The 26,398-nt window shown below is 48.0% G+C and overlaps 1 protein-coding gene across 1 annotated transcript in view; it reads right to left on the reverse strand.

Annotated features, from left to right (window-relative positions):
• Positions 1-26,398, reverse strand: part of DYSF (dysferlin) — a 122,153-nt gene that overhangs the window by 37,288 nt on the left and 58,467 nt on the right. The window contains 7 exon segments of the mRNA XM_087723823.1: positions 160-189; positions 4,056-4,196; positions 5,196-5,377; positions 8,254-8,331; positions 9,402-9,495; positions 13,599-13,772; positions 25,139-25,281. Coding sequence (XP_087579949.1) covers positions 160-189; positions 4,056-4,196; positions 5,196-5,377; positions 8,254-8,331; positions 9,402-9,495; positions 13,599-13,772; positions 25,139-25,281 — 842 coding nt within the window.

Genomic DNA, 26,398 nt, shown 5'->3' on the forward strand with positions numbered 1-26,398 from the left:
GACTAGAGAACCTCTAAGGTCCCTTCAAACTCTGTTATTCTGTTATGTCACCATTTTGAGGAAAGCTCTGGATTCTTGCCTTCAACCACGATCCTTCCCAGCTCAAGTCATGACCCAAAGCAGAAAATGTAGCATCTACAGACATTGTGACTGTCTTACCTCAAAGCCTGGGATGTGATGGACAGCTGGCTGGAAAAGAAAAACACACAACAAACGTCCAAGTGACAGCCGGGTTCTTAAAGCGGACAAGGTTGAGAAACGAGGTTTGACACCTCTCAACACTCTGGCGTTTCTCAGCTTTAAGATGCACGGATTTCAACTCCCAGAATCCCCCAGCCGGTGCTTGAGACTCCTCAAACAGGTCAAGCGGCATGAAGGCCCAGGAGAAAGTCCTTGGACGCTTCAGAGATGCACAAATCCTGCTTCGTTCTTAGCATTCAACAAACATGCAATCCTGCATCGGGTTTTGGTCCCCACGTGGCAAAAAAAGATGTTGAGAATTTGGAAAAGGGGGCAGAGAAGAGAAAGCAAGACGATCAAAGGCCTGGAGGCTAAAAAATAGGGGGAATGGGGGGGAGAGGAGGGGGAAGGGGAGGGGGGGGAGGAAGAGGAAGAGGAGGAGGAGGAGGAGGAGGAGGAGGAGGAGGAGCAGCTGCAGGGGCAGCTGGGGATGAGGAGGAAGATGAAGAGGAGGAGGAGAAACAAAGAGGAGCTGGGGACAAGGAAAAGGAAGAGGAGGAAGGAGAAAGAGAAAGAAGAAGAGAAAGAAGAAGAGGAGGAGGAGGAGGAGGAGGAGGAGGAGAGGAGCAGCTGCAGGGGCAGCTGGGGATGAGGAGGAAGATGAAGAGGAGGAGGAGAGACAAAGAGGAGCTGGGGACAAGGAAAAGGAAGAGGAGGAAGGAGAAAGAGAAAGAAGAAGAGAAAGAAGAAGAGGAGGAGGAGGAGGAGGAGGAGGAGGAGAGGAGCAGCTGCCGGGGTAGCTGGGGATGAGGAGGAAGATGAAGAGGAGGAGGAGAGACAAAGAGGAGCTGGGGACAAGGAAAAGGAAGAGGAGGAAGGAGAAAGAGAAAGAAGAAGAGAAAGAAGAGAAAGAAGAGGAAGAGGAGGAGGAGGAGGAGGAGAGGAGCAGCTGCAGGGGTAGCTGGGGATGAGGAGGAAGATGAAGAGGAGGAGGAGAGACAAAGAGGAGCTGGGGACAAGGAAAAGGAAGAGGAGGAAGGAGAAAGAGAAAGAAGAAGAGAAAGAAGAAGAGGAGGAGGAGGAGGAGGAGGAGGAGGAGGAGGAGGAGGAGAGGAGCAGCTTCAGGGGTAGCTGGGGATGGGGAGGAAGATGAAGAGGAGGAGGAGAGACAAAGAGGAGCTGGGGACAAGGAAAAGGAAGAGGAGGAAGGAGAAAGAGAAAGAAGAAGAGAAAGAAGAAGAGGAGGAGGAGGAGGAGGAGGAGGAGGAGGAGGAGGAGGAGGAGGAGGAGAGGAGCAGCTTCAGGGGCAGCTGGGGATGAGGAGGAAGATGAAGAGGAGGAGGAGAAACAAAGAGGAGCTGGGGACAAGGAAAAGGAAGAGGAGGAAGGAGAAAGAGAAAGAAGAAGAGAAAGAAGAAGAGGAGGAGGAGGAGGAGGAGGAGGAGGAGGAGGAGGAGGAGGAGGAGGAGAGGAGCAGCTTCAGGGGTAGCTGGGGATGGGGAGGAAGATGAAGAGGAGGAGGAGAGACAAAGAGGAGCTGGGGACAAGGAAAAGGAAGAGGAGGAAGGAGAAAGAGAAAGAAGAAGAGAAAGAAGAGAAAGAAGAGGAAGAGGAGGAGGAGGAGGAGAGGAGCAGCTGCAGGGGTAGCTGGGGATGAGGAGGAAGATGAAGAGGAGGAGGAGAGACAAAGAGGAGCTGGGGACAAGGAAAAGGAAGAGGAGGAAGGAGGAAGAGAAAGAAGAGGAGGAGGAGGAGGAGGAGGAGGAGGAGGAGGAGGAGGAGGAGGAGGAGGAGGAGGAGGAGGAGGAGGAGGAGGAGGAGGAGGAGGAGGAGGAGGAGGAGGAGAGGAAAAGGGAGGTGGGGCAGGAAAGAGCAGACTGCTTCTGATGCCCAGAGAGGACAGAAAGGAGCATCGCCAGGAGGCTTCCCGTCCTCTGCCGGAGCCTTTCTCTCCCACCTTCTGCTCAGGGAAGCCCTGGGCTCTCCAGAGAGCCCCTCCCCTCTCCGCTGGGTGAAGCCCAGCAGCCCAAGGAAGCCCCCTCCCAAGCCCTGCAGCGGGGACCAAGCACCCCTCCTCAGTCCAAGAGCGCCACCCTATGGCCAGCACCAGGCCTTGCACCCTTTCAAGATGGGCAGCCAGAATTCCAGGCCAGAAGTTCGGAAGCTGCCTGTGGGCGAGCAGGAAGGTCCCCCACCTCTGAGACACCCCACCCCCCGGGACACAGAAATCTCTTTCTTTGGAGGGGGGGTCTTAGCACCCTCATCTTCACAGGCATGGATTTCAAAATTATTTTATGCCGGGGGCAATACAAGAACGGCCCCCTGCAACCCTCTGCCAGTCGGAACCTGGAAGGGCCACGGGGGGGTGGCAGGAGGCCACGGCAGAGCCCACTTTGGCTGGCAGAAGCCCTGCAGGCCGGACCCTCGCGGTTCCCAGGGTGGCCCCACAGGCTGCTCCAGCCTCTAGTATTATTATTTTTTTATTTATTTTAATTTTATCAATTTCATATATACATTCACAATTATGTGATCTCATAACTGTTATTAATAATATGTATTTATAACAATTTTTCCCCTACAGTTGACAATATACTTGAAATTGCTTTTTTATCATCCCATAGATCTATCTTATCTTACAACGGTCCTACTTCTTCTTCCCTCCCTCCCTCTTTCCTCCCCTCGTTTCTTCTCTCCTACTCTCCTTCCTTCCCTCCATCCTTCCCTCCCTCCTTCCCCCTTCCCTCCTTCTCTCCTTCACTCCTTCTCTCCTTCCCTCCTTCCTTCCTTCCCTCCTTTCTTCTCTCCTTCTCGCCTTCCTTTCCCCCTTCCTTCTGCCTTCGTTTCCCTCTTCCTTCTCTCCTACATTCCCTCCTTCCTTCCCTCCTTTCTTCTCTCCTTCTCTCCTTCCTTCCTTCCTTCCCTCCTTCCTTCCTTCCCTCCTTTCTTTTCTCCTTCTCTCCTTCCTTTCCCCCTTCCTTTCCTCCTTCCTTCCCCCCTTCCTTCTCTCCTACATTCCCTCCTTCCTTCCCTCCTTTCTTCTCTATTATTATTATTTTTTGCATTAATAAAATAGCACCTGAGTACTGAAAATTATATTAATTATGTAATTTGATGACGCCGATGATGCTGCTGTAATAATATAATATAAATTATAAAAATGAGGGCTGGTCTGCAGCCTGCTGCTTAAAGAGTCACCGGACTGAAGCTGGACAAAAGAGCCAGTGGGGGAGAGAAGAGGGAGAAGAGGAGGATTTGGGGGGTTGGTGGGGGCATTGCCGCCCCCCGCAATGTCATTTGCTTCCAGCTATTCCTTGACTTACAACTGTAAAGCAGCCCCCCCCCCGTCGCAGTCAGGACGGCGTAAATCAGGCCACCTACGTGACTGACTCAACCTTACGACTTTTTTGCAGCAGTCGTTAAACAAGTGCCGCAGTCGTTAAGCGAACCAATGGTGTCGCTCTAGGCCATGTTTCGCCGAACACTGAGAAGCAAATGCCGGTTTTCAGTAAAAACAAAAACGTCATAAAATGGGGGAAGCTGCAAACGGCCATTAAGGCGGGTCGGTGACCGAGGACCGAAGGGCAGACAGAGGACAGTCGTCAGAACTCCTCATCCGGTTCGTAAGTACCCTCAGGGAGGTCCGTCGTAATGGGTCAGTCATAAACTGAGGACTACTTGAAAGGATGTAGGATAGGTGTGAGGGCATTCATGGCTTCACCCACGGCTAGATCTCTAAGCCCTTCCATGGCCCTGGGAGCAGAGCCCCCCCACCCCTTTGGCTGAGCTGCATCTGCCCCCCTCCCTTCAGCCTCCAGGTCTCCTGCTCCCCCCACCCCTTCCAGGCTCCAAGTCCTCCCCACAAGCCCCCAACTCACCTTCTCTCTCTGGATCAGCTCAAAGGCCGCCAGCAGTTCGCCTGCTCTCCGGCTGCCCTTCACGATGGGATACCAGGACAATCTCGGCGTGTGGTCAAGGGTGGGCTTGCAAACACAGCGGCCCAGGAATTCATCCGCACCCTGGTCAGAGGGAGGAAGACGGGGGGGGGGAGGGAGCAGATTCTGAGATCACTCTTCATCCTCTGTCATTTGAATCCGGTTTTTTTTTAATATTTGCAATTGTTTTTACATCTACTACACGTTTTTATCCCATTGTAAGCCGCCCAGACCTGTCTAGGATTGTGAGGTGACGAGAGAAAAAATTAATAAAGGGAGGGAGGAAGAGGAAGGAAGGAAGGAAGGAAGGAAGGAAGGAAGGAAGGAAGGAAGGAAGGAAGGAAGGAAGGAAGGAAGGAAGGAAGGGAGACTGTTAATTTTAGCATTTCCATGCAGTGTCGCTGTGCTGATACAGTAGAAGAAAATATCAGGGTTGAAATGAGAGATCCTTGTTGCTCTCTGAGCTTAGTGGTTTTCTTGCAAACATTTCATGATCCAAGTAGGTAACATCAGGAGTGGTAGAAGGGAGTGGGGTTTGCAGAGAGGAGGAGGAGGAGGAGGAGGAGGAGGAGGAGGAGGAGGAGGAGGAGGAGGAGGAGGAGGAGGAGGAGGAGGAGGAGGAGGAGGAAGAGGAGGAGGAGGAAGAGAAGGAGGAGGAGGAGGAGGAGGAGGAGGAGGGGAATGACTAGAGAGTCCTTAGTGCTCTCTGAGCTTGGTGGTTTTCTTGCAAATATTTCATGATCCAAGTAGGTAACATCATCAGTGCTAGAAGTGAGTGGGGTTTGCAGAGAGAACGAGGAGGAGGAGGAGGAGGAGGAGGAGGAGGAGGGGGGGGGAGAAGAAGAAGAAGAAGAAGAAGAAGAAGAAGAAGAAGAAGAAGAAGAAGAAGAAGAAGAAGAAGAAGAAGATGATTACTGATGTCATTACCTAGCTGGGTCATGACAAGCCTGCAAGAAACTACCTGCAGGTTGTGATCTCCTGATTGCCTTCTTAATGCCCCCCCCCCGCAGTCCCCGCCCTGACCGAAGCTGAACGGAGGGTCTCCTTGCTTGGCCAGGGGCTTCTTGCCCTTTGCACACTTACGTAAGTGTCCTGGTCGTAGATTTCGATCACGATGTCGGGAGGGGATTCAGCAATATTTTGGGGAGCCCCGAAGATTTCGATCTCGTAGAAGATCAACGTTTGATCCCAGGTGGGGTTTAGCGTGTTCTTTGCGACCACCGTCTTCTGGCTCTGGTGGAGGAAGGAGACGATGGCGTAGGGATCTGTGAAGGACAGGAGGAGGAGGAGGAGATAATCGGACAGTCCAACTTTCCTGGTGAAAAACGTCTATATCAGAGCTTTTAGTACGGACATCTCCGGCCCTCTGGAACGAACTCCCCGCAGAGATTCGGACCCTCACCTCTCTCCAGGCCTTCCGAAAAGCCGTCAAAACCTGGCTGTGCCGGCAGGCCTGGGGTTGACGAGTTCCTCTCCCCTCTCAACCTGTGTGGCTGTGTGATTCTTGTTTATTTTAATCACTTGTATTGTGTTCTATGTTCCCTTTCCCCCTTTGAGTTGTTCGCCGCCCTGAGTCCCTCCCGGAGAAGGGCGGCATACAAATAAAATAAATTTAAATCTAAATCTAAATCACTTTAAGACTTGCGGATTTCAATTCCCAGAATCCCCCATGGAATTTAGTCAATAGCATCTTCAAGAGTGAATCCATCATTTTGAATTTGTGGACCTGGGCAACCAAGGAGCCTAATGGAGGCCTTGCTCCTCCTCCAGATCAAGTCTCAAGCAGTTTCAAAGCCTCCCTCTGAGGCTGGATGAAGCCAGAAGACAGAGGCCGCCCAGCCTCTGATATGAAGAACGGTTGCAGGAATTGGCTGTGTCTAGTCTAGGAAAAGAAGGACGGGGGGTGACATGGGAGCCGTCTTCCAATAACTAAGGGACTCCCACAAAGAAGAGGGGGTCAACTTATTGCCCAAAGCAGGACAAGAAAGAATGGATGGAAACTAAACAAGGAGAGAAGCAACCTTCCTAACAGTGGGGACAATTAATCCGTGGAACAGAAGTTGCCACCAGAAGTTGTGGGTGTTCCATCACTGGAGCTTTTCAAGAAGCAATAGGGCAACCTTTTGTCTGATATGGTATAGGCCAGATCTCCTGATTGAGCAGGGGGTTGGACTAGAAGACCTCCAAGGTCCCTTCCAATTCTGTTGCTCTGTTATTCTTTCTGTGACCAGCTGCATCCATCCCTCAAGCCAAAAAGGAAGTCCAGGATGGTATAGGATTTCCTTCTACGGGCAGGGGGTTGGGCTAGAAGACCTCCAAGGGGCCTTCCACCCCTATTATTCTATCTTCTCTATGTCACCTCCAGATCTCATCTCAAGGGCTCTTAAGCCCCTCTTCTTCGTCTTGAGGCTGGGGGAGCCCAGAAGGTTTGCTGCCCATTCTTTTAATGCTGGGCCCCACCGACCCCCACCCCCACCCATCCACACCCAACTGCCTTTGTGGGCCTTAATGCAGGTTTGGGACCACCAAGACCGATGGGATCAGTCTCCATCAGAAAAGAGCTGGAAGGGACCTTGGAGGTCTTCTAGTCCAGCCCCCTGCTCAAGCAGGAGACCCTATGCCATTCCAGACAGGCGGCTTGAAAACCTCCAGTGATGGAGCCCCCACAACTTCTGGTGGCAAGCTGTTCCACAGATTAATGGTCCTCGGTGTCAGGAAGCTACTCCTTAATTCCAAGTTGCTTCTCTCCTTGATTAGTTTCCATCCACTGTTTCCTGCCTTCAGGTGCCTTGGAAAATAAGTTGCCCCCCTCTTCTTTGGGGCATCCCCTCAAATACTGGGAGCCTGCCATCATGTCACCTCCTAGTCCTTCTTTCCTCTACACTAGTCAAACCCGAATCCTGCAACCCAGTGGTGGGATTCAAACACGTTTACTACCGGTTCTGTGGGCGTGGCTTGGTGGGTGTGGCAAGGGGAGGATACTGCAAACTCCCCATTTCCTCCCAATCAGCTGGGACTCCAGAGGCAGAGAACAGATGTTGGGGGAGAGCTGGTATTTACCAGTTCTCTGAACTACTCCAAATTTCCGCTACCGGTTCTCCAGAACCAGCCAGAACCTGCTGAATCCCACCTCTGCAGCAACCGTTCTTCTCCAGCCCCTAAATCCCCTTAGTTTTCCCTTCTCTGCCCTTTCTCCAAAGTCTCCACATCTTTTTTGTAATGTGGGAACCAAAACCGGATGCCGGATTCCAGGTGTGGCCTTACTAAGGCTTTACTAAGGCTTTACTAAGGCTTCGCGTGATCTCTTGTGACGGGAAGAGGCATCTCAGCTGTGGCTGCATTTCTGCCTTCCGTGCCAGGTCAGGGGGAACACCGACTGGGCGGCCCCTCCGCCCAATTTGCGAAAGCCCTCCGACAGACGCCTCTGTCCCGGCTTCGCACCCGTCCCGGGTTTCATTTTTATGGCCCTGAAAAGGTCTCCTTTATGCTTTGTTCCACCAACAGCAAATCACAATTCCATCTTGTCTACATCTGGGCCGGCTGTTGTCATTGGCTGCCGTCCATGCAGAGAAAGCTGCTCCCACTCGGTCCAGCCAATCAGGAAGGATGAGGTCATCGGTTTGGAGAGAGACTTTGAGTTCAAGGCAACAAACATGCTCAAAAACACACACAGACACACACACACGTGTGCGTGCGTGCGTGCGTGCAGGAGAGAGGAGAGATTTTCTGGAGGGTAAGAATCCCTCTGGATTTGGCGTAGGTGGTGACCGCTTGGTCCCTCTTTAGGAATAGCTTTCTCCATCAAAGCCACCCCAGAGGAAGGGGAGCTTCTGGGGGTTCATTCTGGGGGGGGCATCTGTCCGCACACTGCTCCAGCCCCACAGAGTCCCACGTTCCAATGGGAAAGGGGAGTCCCGTAAAAATGGTCACAAAAAGGAACATGGGCCTTTTCATCTCATCTAGATAAGTTGACTTGAAAGTCTGCTTCCATTCAAGGGTTTGGGAAGAATTTCCCAATTAGATCTGGTGAAGGAGAAGATTTGCAGCTCTGGGTTGAACTGTGGGGGGGGGGTCCCTGGGGCTCTCTGAGCTGGGTGGTGTTCTTGCAGGCGTTTCAGGACCCAACTAGATAATATCTTACCTGAAAAACTTTCTTTATCCATGGCGAGCAGCCCCCTGGCCTGGTAGATGTAGCAACGCAGATGGTAGCGATTTCCGTCTTCAAGGAGAGAAACACAACAACACATCGAAAGCAACAATATTGAACTGAACATCTGGCTTCAAAATGAAGGGTCCAGAGGAGGGTGACAATTTTTAGACTTCTGGACTTCAGCTCCCAGAATTCCTCAGCCAGCGATGCAAATTGGGAGATGCTGGCTGGGGAATTCTGGGAGCTGAAGTCCAGAAGTCTTCACGTTGCCACGTTTGGAGACCCTTCCTGGTCTGACCCCCATCCTGCCTCCCTGATCAATGTATGTTGTTGTTGTTGTTACTATTTCATAGCTTCATTCTTCTTTCAATAACTCTTGGACCCCCTCAGAAGGCTCCGATTCTAAGGCAGGTCAAAAAGAATGAAATCAAACTCTCCCCAATGTGACGAGAATAGAATAGAATGGAACAGAACAGAAATAAGAATGAAAGGAATAGAATGGAATAGAATAGAATAGAATAGAATAGAATAGAATAGAATAGAATAGAATAATGGAATACAACAGAACATAACAGAAATAAGAATTAAAGGAATAGAATAGAATAGAATAGAATAGAATAGAATAGAATAGAATAGAATAGAATGGAATAATAATGGAATAATAATGGAATAATAATGGAATAATAATGGAATAATAATGGAACAGAACGGAACAGAACAGAAGAATTGGAAGAGTAGGTTATCTAGTCCAACCCCCTACTCAAGCAGGAGACCCTAAATCAGGGGTGTCAAACTCCATTTCATTGAGGGTTGTGTTTGACCTCAGGGGGCCATGGGGGTGTGGCCAGGTTGAATGTGGCCAGCTTAACATCACTCATGTGGGGGGCCCCTGTGGCTGCCTGAGGGCTTCTGCCAGCGAAGGTGGGCTCCCACTGTTTCTCCTCTTGCATTTTGGAGCTTTGGAGAAGAGGGTGCCCCCCGCCTCACTGTGACAGCCCCTCGCCTATTGGAAGGCTGCTTATCATGGCTTGGAAGCTTTTCAGCCTCCTTGCCTCCAAGGTAGTGCCCCTCTGACCCACGGATCCCCCCTTTTTCTCCCCACCCCCCGTTCTTCCCCTCCCCGCCCAGGGGATGCTTACAGTCAAAGATGCAGGAGATGCTCGGTCTGTTCACTCCGAAGTTGAGAGTTGAGACGGACTTCCCATCATCGCTCTTGTCGTCCGTCACCCCACCCTACAACAGAAGTCGATTTGGTTTTGTCATGGGGGGGGGCATACTGACCCACCCTCCACACACACACACACACACACACACACACACACACACACACACACACACTTTTCTGCAGAAAGAGAGATTTTCAATGCACACTTTTTTTTTTAATTATCTCTGTTTGCTTTTTGGTTGTTAATATATTTGGGGGGGGGGAATTTGTACAGTTAGTCTTCAATATGTGACCACAATGAGGCCCAAAATTTCTGTTGCTAAGAGAAACATTGGTTAAGTGAGTTTTGCCCCATTTCACAACCTTTTTTGCCACCGTTGTAAAGCGAATCACTGCCGTTGTTAAGTTAGTAACAGTAACTGAACTGTGGTGGTAAATCCAGGGGTGGCTGTATGGGGTAATTCATGGGGGCTGCAGTCCTGCTAGTAAGGGATTCAGGTTTATAAATGGACCCTCTGCCATCTGTCCAGGCTCTTCCTAAAAGGGTCCAGTGATGGAGCAACCACCATTTCTGGTGGCCGGCTGTTCCACTGGTTATTTGTTCTAATTGTCAGGAGGTTTCCCCTTAATTCCAAGTTGCTTCTCTCCTTGATTTGTTTTTCCATCCAGGAAGAGAAGTTCTTGGTGCTCATGTCCTCTCCGTGGCCAATGCTTCAGGCATAAATCGTCCCTTATTGCCCACAAGGAAATCCACTTGGGTCGAAAGTTGATGAGTTTAGAGAAGGCTTGGATTTCATTTCTGAACTCTCCTTAGGAATGTAGGTCTTGAATTTATTTTTTTGGATGTTTTGTTGCAGACATTTCCTAACCAAACTATGTAACATCATCAGTGCAAGAAGGGAGTGGGGTTTGCAGGAAGGAGGGGGAGGAAGTGGGAGGAGGAAGACTGTGGGGTGCCCCTGAGCTTGGTAGTTTTCTTGCAAACATTTCACGACCCAATTAGGGAACATCATCAGGGCTAGAAGGGAGAGGAGGAGGAGGAGGAGGAGGAGAAGGAGGAGGAGGAGGAGAAGGAGGAGGAGGAGGAGGAGGAGGAGGAGGAGGAGGAGGAGGAGGAGGAGGAGGAGGAGGAGGAGAAGGAGGAGGAGGAGGACTGGGGGGTCCTTGGTGCTCTCTGAGCTTGGTGGTTTTCTTGCAAACATTTCATGACCCAACTAGGGAACATCATCAGGGCTAGAAGGGAGAGGAGGAGGAGGAGGAGGAGGAGGAGGAGGAGGAGGAGGAGGAGGAGGAGGAGGAGGAGGAGGAGGAGGAGGAGGAGGAGGAGGAGGAGGAGGAGGAGGAGGAGGAGGAGAACAATGACTGTAGTAGTCTTTGGTGCCCTCTGAGCTTGGTGGTTTTCTTGCAGACGTTTCATGACCCAACTAGGGAACATCATCAAGGCTAGGCTCCTTCATTTCAATCCGGAGCTACAAACACCCCCCTTTGTTGGTCTCCAGAGTCTGAAGAAGCCATTAAAAGCAAAACCTGTGACTTCCCCACAGGAGCGTCCCACGGTTAGGAGTGGGGCCAAACCTTGCCCACCGCCAGGTCCTTTGCACAGGAAGTCAGTGCCAGGGATTTGGGGCTGGGGGCAGGGGCTGGGAGTCCTGAAAAGGCCTCGGAGGGAAAGGGGCAGCCCCAGAGAGCCGAGAGGCTGATGGGCAAAACCCTGGCTGGCTCTCAAGGTGAGTAAGAAAATACAGAAAGCTCTCTTTCTTCTTCCCTTTCCCCCCTTTTTTTTAAGAAAACCACATGACTCAACGTTATATATTAACTTGTTTTAAAACCTAGTCCAAATTGTTGGGGGGGGGGGAGGAGACAAATTGCAGCATAAAAGAAAATTCGCAGGCAGGGGAAAGGCATAATGGAGTCTTTGTGGAGGAGTCCAAAGATTATGAAATCCAATGTCTTCCAAAAGAAAAAAGAAAAAAGCCCAGGATATTAGTTAAGAAAATAAATGTGGGGATGGGGGCAGGGTTGGGGAGGGTGGCCAGCCTACCCCCCCTCCTCCCAGCCGAGGCTTGAATCCGGCCGCATGAGAAAGGAAACAACACTTCTCTGCAACGTGACCCTCTTGAGCCAGGCTGAGGGCAACACGTCAAGAGTGACCGAACGAGGGAAGGGTCCTTGGAGGTCTTCTAGCCCAACCCCACCCACCCACCCACCCCGCTCAGGCAGGAGACTCTATCCCAGTGTTTCTCAACCTTGTCAACTTGAAGATGTCTGGACTTCAACTCCCAGAATTCTTCTTATCCAAGAATTCTTCAGCATGAAATGTTTTAGATTAGTGTTTCTCAACCTTGGCAATTTGAAGATGTCCGGACTTCAACTCCCAGAATTCCCCAGCCAGCGAATGCTGGCTGGGGAATTCTGGGAGTTGAAGTCCGGACATCTTCAAGTTGACACGGTTGAGAAACACTGCTCTATCCCATCCCAGACAAATGGCTGTCCAGTTTCTTCTTCAAAGCCTCCAGTGATGGAGCAGCCACAACTTCTGGTGGCAATTTCTGTCCCACGGGTTAATTGTGAGCCGGCTCACGAAGCCACAAGCTCTGGTTAACTGGTTAAGAGGGTTCCTTGCGGAATTGGGGGAGCTGACGCCCCCAAGTCTTAAAGTTGCCAAGGTTGGCAACTTTCAAAGGGGTCTCTTGGGAGCAGCCATCCCTTCAGGGAACGGGGTTTTTCTCACCCCGAAAATCCACCAGGGTGAAGAAGGAAATAAGTAAATGCAACAACGGAAGGAGGGAGAAAGCAGAGGGTTAAAAGAAGAAAGGGAAAAGGAGAGGAAGTAAGGGACGGGTAGGAAGAGGAGGAGAGAAGGTAGGAAGGGGAAGAAGAGAGGAGGAGTGGGGGAGAGGGAGGGGAAGAAGAGAGGAGGAGTGGGGGAGAGGGAGGGGAAGAAGAGAGGAGGAGTGGGGGAGAGGGAGGGGAAGAAGAGAGGAGGAGTGGGGGAGAGGGTGGGAAAGAAGAGAGGAGGAGTGGGGAAGAAGGAGGGGAAGAAGAGAGGAGGAGTGGGGGAGAGGGAGGGGGAAGAAGAGAGGAGGAGTGGGGGAGAGGGAGGGGAAGAAGAGAGGAGGAGTGGGGAGAGGGAGGGGAAGAAGAGAGGAGGAGTGGGGGAGAGGGAGGGGAAGAAGAGAGGAGGGAGGAGAGGAGGGTTTTTAAATGAATTGTGATAAAAGATAACACGTAAATATTAATAGTACTTAGGAGAATGTGCATTTGTGAATGTACAAATGAGAAAGAAAAAGGAGAAGAAACGAGGGAAGGAAAGAGGGAGGGAGGGAGGGAAGAAGAAGTAGGACCGTTGTAAGATAAGATGGATCTATGGGATGGTAAGAAAGCAATCTTCAAGTATATTGTCAACAGTAGGGAAAAAATCGTTATAAATACATATTATTAATAACAAAAAAAAATGTTTTTCCTAACTGACTAGGGCAGAATGAGGTTTTTAAAGATCTGTTTATCAATAAGAGAGCAGATATGGGTTGAAAAGATGGCTACTTTCAGAGAGGTGGTGATAAGTCATTAAAATGGTTTTCACTTGTGATGAAAGGGGAACATTTCCTTTTCTTTGCTACGTTCTTATTTTTTCTCTATTTTTCTAATTTCCTTTTATTCTCTTATTTCTTGCAGTTTGCAGTTTGCATTCATTTTTATCTGTGATTAAAGGCAACATATAATAAATAATCTATAATTTAAAAAAAAGAGAGAAAGAAAAAGGACCATTGTTCGCACTCACAACCGTTGCCACGCCCTCCGTTTATCACGTGATCAAACATTCAGGCGCCTGGCAACTGGTTCACACTTACGACGGTTGCCGTCCTCTGGGGCGAGGCGATCCCCTTTTGCGACCTCAAAGGGGGAAAACCCCTTAACAACCAGGATGCAGAACGACAGAGCTGGAAGGGGCCTTGGAGGTCTTCTAGTCCAACCCCCTGCTCAGAGAGGAAACCTTCTACCATTTCAAAGAAGTGACTGTAGTAAGCGGGTGTGTCTAGCTTCACAACCGCAGGGATTCGCTTAAAAACTGCCTCGCTTAGCGACGGGAAACCTGGGCTCAATTGTGGTGGTCCGCTGTACTTGGGGAAAGGGAAGAGGGGTGGGTGGGGGAGCCGATCGAAGTACCTACCAAGGCCCCTTCCAAGGCGAAGACAGCTGCTGGGCCCGTCTGCTCCAGGGGCTCCATCCGACGCCTCCAGCGCCGACGGCGAAAGGAATCCGTCTTGCGGTATTTCATGTGGAAGTTCCAGCCGAAGAGGGAGGCGTACTCCCACCCTTCGCCTTCCAACTCCTCCTGCTTATACTGGGGGGGCAAAGAGGATTTTTGTTTCAGTAACCAAGGCTAGTGGAGAAGGCTTAACAGAAGGGGCCTTGGAGGTCTTCTAGTCCAACCCCCCGCTCAGGCTGGAGACCCGACGCCAGGGGTCTCCAACCTTGTCAACTTTAAGCCTGGCGGACTTCAACTCCCAGAATTCCCCAGCGGGGAATTCTGGGAGTTGAAGTCCGCCAGGCTTAAAGTTGACAAGGTTGGGGAGACCCCTGGCCTACGGCATTTCAGAACAAATGCTAGTCCAATCTCTTAAAAACCTCCAGGTTGCTTCCCTCCCCGATTGGTTTCCATCCATTGCTCCTTCCTCCTGCCTTCTGGTACTCTGGACAAGAGTTTGACCCTCTCCCCTCTCTGTGACAAACCCCACAAGGGATGGAAGGTTGCTATCGCGTCACCCTTGGTCCTTCCAAACCTTTAGGGAAGATAGAATGAGAGAGTTGGGGAGGACCTTGGAGGTCCTTCTAGTCCAACCCCCTGCATTGGTGGTCCTCAACCATTTCTTCATCACGCACCCCCTTTAAATACCTTTGGTGGTCAGGGACCACCACCACCCCCGCAAGACCTCACTCAAGATTTAAATCATAACATTCCTTCAAGGTTTTGTGGAGCCCTGGGATGACATCAAGGCACTTCCCCCCCCCACGCCCGGGGGGGGGTGTCTGCTGACCGCAGATTGAGAACCACTGGTCCATTTCATCCCAGACAAATGGTGGCCCATTTTTTTTCTTTAAAACCTCCAGCGATGGAGCACTCATCACTTCTGGAGGGAGGCAGTTCCACTGTCACGACGTTTTTGTTTTTTGTTTTGCCAGCTGTGCTTATATTCTAAGACATACGGTAGGCTGATTCTTCCGTGACCCGTCAAAACCGCGTTCCACAAAAGCGCGGTCGACGAAAGCGCGTATGTGACGTCATCACAACGCGACGAAAAAGATCGAAAAATTGAAATAAAAATTAAATTACAGCAAGCCGATTCACATAAAGGTAAGGGTTAGGTTTAGGGTTAGGTTTAGAGCGTTAGCGTTACGTTTAGCGTTAGGTTAAGGGTTAGGGTTAGGGTTAAGGTTAGGGTTAGGTTTAGGGTTAGGTTTAGGGTTAGGTTTAGGGTTAGGTTTAGGGTTAGGTTTAGGCTTAGGTTTAGGCTTAGGTTTAGGGTTAGGTTTGGGGGGGTTAGGGTAAGGTTTTCGCTTTATTTTTACATTTTTCGATCTTTTTCGTCGCACTATGATGACGTCACATACGCACTTTCGTCGACCGCGCTTTTGTCTACTGCGGTTTTGTGGTGGAACCGATTCTTCTCTGTAAATCTAGTACACATTTCTCTTTTTTCCCTTTTTTCTTCCTCTTTCTGTTTTGCCTGCCATGAGGAGGTAGGCTGGGAACTTTACCAGGATGTAGTTATGAGCCAGTAAGTTTGTTTGTTATTTATTTTATAATAAAAAAATATGTTTCTTAGAATATACCTTGGGGTTTATTTTACTTAATCATAAGGTATACTCCAAGGAAAAACCCACGATTCGCTCCTCATCAAACACAGGGCTGAATTTACAACCCTCACATCCACTGGTTAATTGTTCTCACTGTCATGGCGCAGTGGCGCAGTGGTTAGGGTGCAGCACTGCAGGCCACTTCAGCTGACTGCTATCTGCAGTTCGGCGGTTCAAATCTCACCGGCTCAAGGTTGACTCAGCCTTCCATCCTTCCGAGGTGGGTGAAATGAGGACCCAGACTGTGGGGGCGATATATGCTGACTCTGTAAACTGCTTAGAGAGGGCTGAAAGCCCTATGAAGGGGTATATAAGTCTAACTGCTATTGCTATCTATCTATCTATCTATCTATCTATCTATCTATCTATCTATCTATCTATCTATCTATCTATCTCTATATCTCTGTCTGTCTGTCTGTCTGTCTGTCTGTCTATCTATCTATCTATCTATCTATCTATCTATCTCTATATCTCTGTCTGTCTGTCTGTCTGTCTGTCTGTCTATCTATCTATCTATCTATCTATCTATCTATCTATCTATCTATCTATCTATGATTGTTGGGGGCAATATGCTGACTCTGTAAACCGCTTAGAGAGGGCTGAGAGCCCTATGAAGCGGTATAGAAGTCTAACTGCTATTGCTATTGCTATTGCTATTTATGGAGATCGTCCGTCATTCAGGTCACAGTTATCCCAAAGGTGCTTTTTTCAAAAGGCAACTGGACTTTCTTTGGGGGGGGTTCCCCCCCCCCTTCTCATCTGAACTGAAGAAGCTTCTCTGATGAGAAGTGAAACTTTTTCAAGGGAAAAACAAAATCCAAAGTTGCCTTTTGGAAAAGCACCTTTGGGACAACTGTGAACTGGATGACGGAGAACCTTCAAAGACTCCCCCCCCCCAAGAGGAGGTTGGTGGACATTATGCGCCCTCATCCCAACCTGTGCTAGGAGAAAACCTTGACCCCCAGGGCCACCCAAGGCATGTTGGATGGAGTCTGGGTTGGAGAGCGGGTGAAAGGAACCTCCTGAGAAGATGGGAGAAAAACAATGCCCACAAGGCAGATTTAAGCCACAATTGGAGCATGTGATTTTATTTTCCTGGGCTCCAAGATCACCGCAGATGGGGACAGCAGCCAAGAAATTAAAACACACTTGCTCCTGGGGAGGAAAGCTATGGCAAATCTAGACAGCATCCTAAAAAGCAGAGACATCACCCTGCCAACAAAAGTGCGTATAGCCGAGGCTGTGGTCTTCCCAGTTGCAATGGATGGCTGTGAAGGTTGGAGCATAAGGAAGGCTGAGCGCCAAAGGATGGAGGCCTTTGAACTCTGGTGCTGGAGGAGAAGACTCCTGCATTGAGTCCCTTGGACCGCAAGGACATCCAACCGGTCAATCCTAGAGGAGATCAACCCTGGCTGCTCTTTAGAAGGCCAGATCCTGAAGAGGAGACTCAAAGACTTTGTCCACCTAAGGAGAAGGAAGAAGGACTCCCTGGAGAAGAGCCTCATGCTGGGAACGATGGAGAGCAAAAGTAGAAGGACTGCAAGGCCATCCAACCGGTCAGTCCTAGAGGAGATCCACCCTGACTGCTCTTTAGAAGGCCAGATCCTGAAGAGGAAACTCAAAGACTTTGGCCACCTGATGAGAAGGAAGAAGGACTCCCTGGAGAAGAAGACTCCTGCATTGAGTCCCTTGGACTGCAAGGCCATCCAACCGGTCAATCCTGGAGGAGATCCACCCTGACTGCTCTTGAGAAGGCCAGATCCTGAAGAGGAAACTCAAATGCTTTGGCCGCCTAAGGAGAAGGAAGAAGGACTCCCTGGAGAAGAGCCTCATGCTGGGAACGATGGAGGGCAAAAGAAGAAGAAGGGGACGGCAGAGAAGGAGGGGGCTGGATGGAGTCACCCAAGCAGTCGGCGTGAGCTTCAATGGACTCCAGAGGATGGCAGAGGACAGGAAGGCCTGGAGGAACCTGGTCCAGGGGGTCTCAATGGGTCTGACACAAGTTCGCAACTAACATCGACAAGGGCATGAGAGCAAAATGCTTCCAGTCAGCTGATCAGCCAGTCTTGCAATTATTATTTTATGGAACCCGCCGTTACCCACATCCCTGATGCTCTCCTGGCACGGATGTCTCGTTGGTCTCATTCCTTACGAAGTCCACGTCTGCATCTGCCTGTTTATAGCCTGCTCTTGTTTTTAAGGCAACCAATTCATCGGGATGTTTTCAACATTTTGTTGAAATCCACAGTTTTGGCCGGCGTTGTGGAGAACTTGTTTAATCCTAGGGGAAAAACATGGGGAAACATTTCCCCATATTTTCCACTATGGGCCTGTGGAAAGTTCTTTGTCCACATTCTCGCATTTTTTATACCTGCGGCAACGGCTGAACTCCCAACCGAGGGCGGCCTCCAGAGGGAACAAGCCCCCATCAGCCGCACATCAATAAACAGCAGATGTTCTCAGCCCAAGGAAATAGCACATTGCCCTTGAAATAAAAGGGCCTTGGAGATGCTAGCAGGGACCTCTTGACTGTCCCCTTGGAGAGCCAGCAGGGCCTATAAGGGTGTAAAACAGTGTTTCTCAACCTTGTCAACTTGAAGATGTCCGGACTTCAACTCCCAGAATCCCCCAGCCAGCATGCTGAATCCTGGGAGTTGAAGTCCACACCTCTTAAAACTTCTGAGGTTGGGAAACACTAATTCAGTGTTTCTCAACCTTGTCAACTTGAAGATGTCCGGACTTCAACTCCCAGAATTCCCCAGCCAGCATTCGCTGGCTGGGGAATTCTGGGAGTTGAAGTCCGGACATCTTCAAGTTGACAAGGTTGAGAAACACTGGTGTAAAAGAATATCTGTAGCTCAGGGTTGAAATGAGGGGTGCTTGGTTCTCTCTGAGTTGGCTTGTATTTTTTGCAGATGTTTCATGACCCAACTGGATAACATCTTTAGTGTTAGAAGGGAGAGGGGTGTGTGTGGAGAGGAGGAGGAGGAGGTGGAAGAAGAGAAGGGGGAAGAGGAGGAGGAGGAGAATGGCTGTGAGTGCTTGGGGGTCTTTGAACTTGGTGGTTCCCTTGTTTCATTACCAAACTATGTGACATCATCGATGCTAGATGGGAATAGGGCTTATCAAGAGGAGGAGGAGGAAGGAGAAGGAAGGAGAGTTGGAGGAGGAGGAGGAGGAGGAGGAGGAGAAGAAGAAGAAGAAGAAGAAGAAGAAGAAGAAGAAGAAGAAGAAGAAGAAGAAGAAGAAGAAGAAGAAGAAGAAGAAGAAGAAGGAAGAAGAAGATGACAACTGTAGGGTCCATGGTGCTGTCTGAGCTTCGTGTTTTCTTGTAGATATTTCATGACCCAAGTAGGTAATATTATCAGAGCTAGAAGGGAGAGGAGGAGGAGGAGGAGGGGGAGGAGGAGGAGGAGGAGGAGGAGGAGGAGGAGGAGAAGAAGAAGACCTCTGAGCTTGGTTGTTTGCTGGCAGATGTTTCATCACCCAACTAGGTAGTGTCATCAGTTCACCAAGTCAGAGACCCTCAAGGACCCCACAGCCTGGTGTACAGAAAGACCGGCGGCCCACCCAGACGGAAAGCTTTCTGCTCAAGTTGACCTGAGGCCCAACCAGGCCGGCTTCTCTTGGGGTCACTGGTGCGGCAGGGACTCCCGGCATCTCCTACAGAATCGCCCACAGCAGCGGGCATCATCTGCTTCAGCCAAGCCCAGACCAATCCCGTCCCAAGAGCTTGCAGGCAGAAGAACGCGACTCACCGCTTCCTTCAAGAACAGCCAATGGAAACAGTGCAGAAGCTTTGGACAATCTGCTCATTCCGAGCCCGGTTAACGGAGAAGTGGTTGCATCCAGCTTAGCTTTCAACAGTGACCGTCCGTGGACCTCCACCTGGAACCCAAATCTGGGGAGCTTCTGCTCTCGAGTCAACGTGAGTCAGCACTTGCTTGATTCTGGGACCACCGTATTGTCCTCCAACCTGGACGTGCTGAGCCACTGTGGCTGACCAAAGCAGTGGACAAGCTGATCTCTTCTGGCGGAAGCAGCAGAAGGCCTAATGACCTTGAGTGAGGCTGCTTCTCCCAGGGGAGGCTAACTGGGAATGATTATATTCTTGGGTTGCTGGTCGAAAAGGAAGCTGCGGTCCTCAAGGTTGACCCTCCCTGCATCTCCACAACTACCACTTCTCTTACTCAAAGCTGGAGAAGAGCAAGATGCCAACGGCCTAGAACTTCTCCAGATGATTGGAGGCATCTGTTGTGCAAGGGTGACACCTAGAGGACAGCAGAAACACTGCCGGTAGCAGACTGCGTCAGATGCCCAGTTCTTTCATTATGAGACAGTTATTTACTCTTTCCTTGTTTCTCTGAGTTGGAAGTCCCTTGACTGGCGCATGGTTTGCTACTTGGTTGTTGGCTAGTATTAATGTTGGTGTTAATTTGTGCTTATCTGGGTGTTGAACCGCCAGGAAAACTCCCACCAACACTGGCAGGGCAAGACACCTGTATCTAAACAGAGAGCAAACTCCCCCCCTCCCTAGTGAGGTAATGAAACATCTGCAAGGAAACAACCAAAATCAGGGAGCACCTGGGACGCCCCAGTCCTCCTCCTCCTCCTTTCTGCAAACATCACTTTCTTCTAGTCTTGATGAATGTGTTTTTTTTATTCTTTTCTGTACCCTGAGAGCATCGGCACCAAAGAGAAATTCTTTCTGTGTCCAATCACACTTGGCCAATAAAAGAATTCTATTCTATTCCTATTCCTATTCTATTCCGTTCTATTATTCTCTTCTCTTTTCTCTTCTCTTCTCCTGTTCTGTTCTATTATTATTTTGTCTTCTTCTCTTCTTCTTTCTTCTATTCTATTCCATATTTCTATTTCATTCTGTTCTATTATTCTCTTCTCTCTTCTCTTCTGTTCTATTATTCTCTTGTCTTCTTCTCTTCTGTTTTATTCTCTTCTTCTCTTCTATTCTATTCTATTATTCTCTTCTCTTCTTCTCCATATTTCTATTTTATTCTGTTCTATTATTCTCTTCTCTCTTCTCTTCTGTTCTATTGTTCTCTTGTCTTCTTCTCTTCTGTTTTATTCTCTTCTTCTCTTCTATTCTATTCTATTATTCTCTTCTCTTCTTCTCCATATTTCTATTTTATTCTGTTCTATTATTCTCTTCTCTCTTCTCTTCTGTTCTATTATTCTCTTGTCTTCTTCTCTTCTGTTTTATTCTCTTCTTCTCTTCTCTTCTATTCTATTATTCTCTTCTCTTCTTCTCCATATTTCTATTTCATTCTGTTCTATTATTCTCTTCTCCTCTTTTATTCTGTTCTATTCTCTTTTCTCTTCTCTTCTCTATTCTATTCTATTCCATCCCATTCCATATTTCTATTCTATTCTGTTTTATATTCTATTCTGTTCTATATTCTATTCTATTCTGTTCTATTCCATCCCATTCAATCCCATTCCATATCTCTATTCTATTCTGTTTTATATTCTATTCTCTTCTATTCCATCCCATTCCATATTTATATTCTATTCTATTCTATTCTATTCTGTTCTATTCCATTCCATTCCATCCCATCCCATCCCATTCCATATTTCTATTCTATTCTGTTTTATATTCTGTTCTCTATTCTATTCTGTTCTATTCCATTCCATTCCATCCCATTCCATATCTCTATTCTATTCTGTTTTATATTCTATTCTATTCTCTTCTATTCCATCCCATTCCATATTTATATTCTATTCTGTTCTATATTCTATTCTGTTCTATTCTATTCTGTTCTATTCTATTCTCTTCTGTTCTATTCCATTCCATCCCATCCCATTCCATATCTCTATTCTATTCTGTTTTATATTCTCTTCTGTTCTCTTCTATTCTAGCACTGATGATGTTACTTAGTTGGGTAATGAAAGGTCTTCAAGAAAGAATCAAGTTCAGAGATGACCAGTAACCCCACAGTCCTCCTCCCCCTTCCAGCACTGATGCTGCTACTGTGAATGCAATGGAAATGTCTGTAAGAAAACAGCCGAGCGCACAGTTCTGTCTTCCTTTCATTCTTTTTCTGAGGCAACCGAGCCTCAGAGACAATGCAGAATGTGATGACCATGGAACAGCAGCAAAGGATATTGTGTGCTTCCTCCTTACAGTAAGAACACACCACCACGAACAGAATGCTACAGTCGAGAAGAAGCAGACGGCTCCAGATTCCTTTTTTTTTTAATCCACTGTGGTGTGTCCAGGGAGGCTTTCCCATCCCCACAGCTACCCAATTGTGCAGGAATGAGGCTTTACCTCTAACGAGGGTTGTGTGGCATAATTGTGCACACACGCACCGAATATTTAGTTCCCCTCGAAATGTTTTATTCAACATTTTGAACCTTGCAAAAGCCAGAAGCCTTCAATGGCTCCCCACCGTTTAAAAAGCAAAGCGGAATTTTAATCCTTTTACTTGAATTCAGGGTTGTAAACTCATTTTCAACAGAAGCCACTTTTCAGCTTCGGTGCATAGAAACCCTCAGTCGGCTAGAAAGCCAAGTATTTCTCTACGAGGGCACTCCGACCACAAGAGCTGGGCACACACGCAAAACTCTTGCCTGCCAGGGCAACAACAAGCACCGTCATCACGGCGGTCAGGAGGACAAGCCAAAACTTCCTGAGGAGACACAACTTTGGAGGACAAGTTGACCAACGTGTTGACCTGCGTCATGGGAGAGACCCAGATGGGGAAGAACTGAACCAAACCAGAGAACCCCAAAGCTTTTTTGTCAAGGAAACAAAGGGGGGGGGGAATCTGAACAGGGATGGGCCACAAATGGTGCCACAGGAAGATATTTAGAAAACTCAGAACTTTAAAAAGAAAATCCTCCTTCTAAGATCATTCTAGAAATAAGAAATCAAATATGAGAATGAGTGAGAGAGAGAGAGAGAGAGAAGGAGAGGGAGAAGAGGAGAGAGAGAAAAAGAGAGGAGAGAGAAAGAAAGAAAGAAGGAGAGAGAGGAGAGAAGGGAGAGAGAGAGAGAGAGAAGAGGAGAGAAAGAAAGAAGGAGAGAGAGAGAGAAAGAGGAGAGAAAGAAAGGAGAGAGGAGAGAGAGAAGAGAAGGAAAGAGAGAGAAAAAGAGAGGAGAGAGAATGAGAGAAAGAAAGAAGGAGAGAGAGAGAAGAGAAGGAAAGAGAGAGAGAAAGAGAGGAGAATGAGAGAAAGAAAGGAGAGAGAGAGAAAGAGAAGGAAAGAGAGAGAGAGAAAGAGAGGAGAATGAGAGAAAGAAAGAAAGGAGAGAGAGAGAAGAGAAGGAAAGAGAGAGAAAAAGAGAGAGAGAGAATGAGAGAAAGAAAGAAAGAAAGAAAGAAAGGAGAGAGAGAGAGAGAAGCATTGTTCATAAGTTCACTCCATTCATATAGTCCACATGTGTTGACTAGAACAGTGTTTCTCAACCTTGGCAACTTGAAGATGTCTGGACTTCAACTCCCAGAATTCCCCAGCCAGCGAATGCTGGCTGGGGAATTCTGGGAGTTGAAGTCCAGACGTCTTCAAGTTGCCAAGGTTGAGAAACACTGGACTAGAGTCCAATCATAGATTTAGCACATCTCATAATTACTGAACACAATAAATTAGGGGAAGGGCTTGCCGTTAAGATATATTGCACTCTCCCAATATCCGAGGGGCTGCCCCAAAGAAGAGGGGGTCAGCTTATTTTCCAAAGCACCTGGAGGCAGGACAAGAAAGCAATGGGTGGAGACTAATCAAGGGGGAGAAGTTCCAAAAGTGCTTTTCCAAGAGTCAACTGGACTTTCTGGTTTTTCTCTGAAGACATTTCACTTCTCATCCAAGAAGCTTCTTCAGCTCTGACCGGATGGGGGGGACCGGAAAGGTTAATAATATTCCTTGCAGACAGCTGGTCATTTGCATCCTTTCGGAGGGCCGTTGAGGCCACTTGTGGGTTTACCTGCGTCCTCAGTTGTTGTCTGTGTTCACCATCCAGTCAGAGCTGGAGATGCTCCTTGGATGAGAAGTGAAACGTCTTCTAAGAAAAACTAGAAAATCCAGTTACCTCTAGAAAGAAAAGCAATAGCAATAGCAATAGCAATAGCAATAGCAGTAGACTTATATACCGCTTCATAGGCCTTTCAGGCCTCTCTAAGCGGTTTACAGAGAGTCAGCATATTGCCCCCAACAATCTGGGTCCTCATTTTACCCACCTCGGAAGGATGGAAGGCTGAGTCAACCCTGAGCCGGTGAGATTTGAACCGCTGACCTGCTGATCTAGCAGTAGCCTGCAGTGCTGCATTTAACCACTGCGCCACCTTGGCTCTTTGTCCCAGCAGCTTTGGGACAACTTGGAGCGCGGAGATACTCCCTAGTCATCAAGGAGAGAAGCAAGCTGGAACTGAGAAGGAATTTCCTGACAGGGAGGACAATTAACCAGCGGAAGAGAAATTGCCACCAGAAGGTTGTGGGGCTCCATCCCTGGAGGCTTTGAAGAAGAGGCTGGAGAACCATATGTTTGGGATGGTAGAGGCTCTCCTACTCAAGCAAGGGGGTTGGGCAGAAGACCTCCAAGGTCCCTTCCAACTCTGTTCTTCTATTCTTTTTTTTTTATATATAGGAATAATATTTTTTATTTCCATTTCATTCTATACAATCACATGTTTACTGTGCATAACCGGGGGATGTAACATTGAGTAATAGACACAGCCCTCGCTTATATAGAAAATGCCCCCTACAATACAAACCCAATATACCACCTTGGCCCACCATACACCCTCTTTCAACCCCCTCCAACTTTCATTCTTCCTTCTTACATACCCCTCTACTTCCTACTTCCCCTCCCCCTCTATCACTCCCTCTCTTCATCCATTCCCTCCCTTCCTTCTCCTCCTCCTCTCTCTCACCCTCTCCACCCTCCTCCTTCTTTCGCTCAACTCCTCCCTTCGGTGTACTTCTATTGCCTTCCAATATATTCAGCTTGTTCTATTTTAACACTAACATTAAAAAGCCACAGTATACAAGTGCAATCATGTACTTTAGAATTTAACACATATTATATTTCCCCCCTCCCCCCCTCCCCCTAGAACCCCACCTCCCTTCCCTCCCCCCCGACTTCCCAGAGCCCATACACGGTATAACTTTTTAACAATCACAGTCTAAAATGTCTCTACACTGAGCTCAGCTTCTAGTTCTTCTATTCTAATTGGGTACGGCCAGTGTACAGAAAAGAAGGACCAGGGGAGACAGGATAGGAGTCTTCCAGTATTTGAGGGGCTGCCCCAAAGAAGAGAGAGGGTGGGGAGGGGTCAAGCTATTCTCCAAGGCACCTGAGGGCAGGGCAAGAAGCAAGGGAGGGTTTTACATTTTCCCATTAATTCATTTAAACATAAACAACATTTCTTTGCCTCCTGTGTTCGTTATCCCTTACTCAATGTCATCATTCAATATTTTTAAGAAATCCCTCATTATTCCACCGTAGATCCCCTCCCCTCTCTATTATTCTTGTAGGTAGCATGGAGTTGATGGGACATGGCCAGGTTCTAACAGGTTCTGGAGAGCCGGTAGCGGAAACTTTTGAGTAGTTCAGAGAACCGGCAAATGCCACCTCTGTTTGGCACAAGAGTGGGGAGGGGATGGGGATTTTGCAGTATCCTTCCCCTGCCACGCCCACCCAGCCACGCCCACCCAGCCACACCACGCCCACCCAGCCACACCACGCCCACCCAGCCACACCACGCCCACCCACCCAGCCACGCCCAGCCAGCCACGCCCACAGAACCGGCAGTTAAAAAAAATGTGAATTCTACCCCTGGGCGTGGCTCTTGTCAATGTTTCCTCCGTGGGTCTTTGTGCCCACCTGCTGCCTACCTTTTTCAAGGCCTCCACTTGAGCAAGGTCTCTTCTGCGGAGCCTCACCCAACGCCTGCGCCGGTTCGTGTGATACATCTTCTCGGCCGGCACCCAAGCCTTCGGTTTGCTGTCTGGAGGGATGGTGATGCCGTACTCCCAGCCTCGGAGAGGAGACAGAAAAGCTTGGGGTGTTAAACAGAAGGGTCTTCCTTTGGTATTTAACGCAGGGGGGGGGATATCTGTTGAACCTCTCCTCCCTTCCATGGATGGGGCTGAGGAACTCTGAAATTGGAAGTCCAGCTGGTCTGCTGAGACCTCAGCCCAATTTTCCAGATCTTGGGACCTTGATGGAGGCACCAAGGAGGAAAGTCCACGCTGGCTGTTTTTAAAGCCAAGGAATTGCCCCAAAGTGCCCCTTCCTCTAGTTTCAGTCATACGTTTGGCTACAGCCCCTTAACGCTAGGCCTACTTCCAAAATTATTCCCTAAAAAGGAAATAATATGGAGAAATGTCAGGAGATTCCTTATCATTTCCTTCTTCAAGAAGCAAGAATGTATTCGATACATTCTATATTCTACTCTATTCTATATTCTATATTCCAATATCTATTCTATTCTTCATTCCAATATCTATTCTATTCTCTATTCCAATATCTATTCTATTCTATTCTACTCTATTCTTCATTCCAATATCTATTTTATTCTCTATTCCAATATCTATTCTATTCTATTCTACTCTCCTCTATTCTCTATTCTCTATTCTCTATTCTATTCTTCATTCCAATATTTATTCTATTCTGCTCTGCTCTGCTCTATTCTCTATTCTATTCTATTTATTCTATTTATTGTATTTATTCTATTCTCTATTCTATTCTCTATTCCTTATTCTATTCTATTTTATTCTCTATTCTCTATTCTCTATTCTCTATTATTCTCTATTCTCTATTCTATTCTATTCTATTCTCTATTCTCTATTTATTCTCTATTCTATTTATTTTATTCTCTATTCTCTATTCTCTATTCTATTCTATTCTATTCTCTATTCTATTTATTTTATTCTCTATTCTCTATTCTCTGTTCTCTATTCTCTATTTATTCTCTATTCTCTATTCTCTATTCTCTATTCTCTATTCTCTATTCTCTATTCTCTATTCTCTATTCTCTATTCTCTATTCTCTATTCTCTATTCTCTATTCTCTATTCTCTATTCTCTATTCTCTATTCTATTTATTCTATTTATTTCTATTCTCTATTCTATTCTCTATTCTATTCTGTTCTA

Source organism: Thamnophis sirtalis, unplaced genomic scaffold (assembly GCF_051295495.1).
Source record: "Thamnophis sirtalis isolate CommonGarterSnake01/CBP01778 unplaced genomic scaffold, rThaSir2_p1.2 scaffold_10, whole genome shotgun sequence".
Lineage (NCBI taxonomy): Eukaryota > Metazoa > Chordata > Lepidosauria > Squamata > Natricidae > Thamnophis > Thamnophis sirtalis.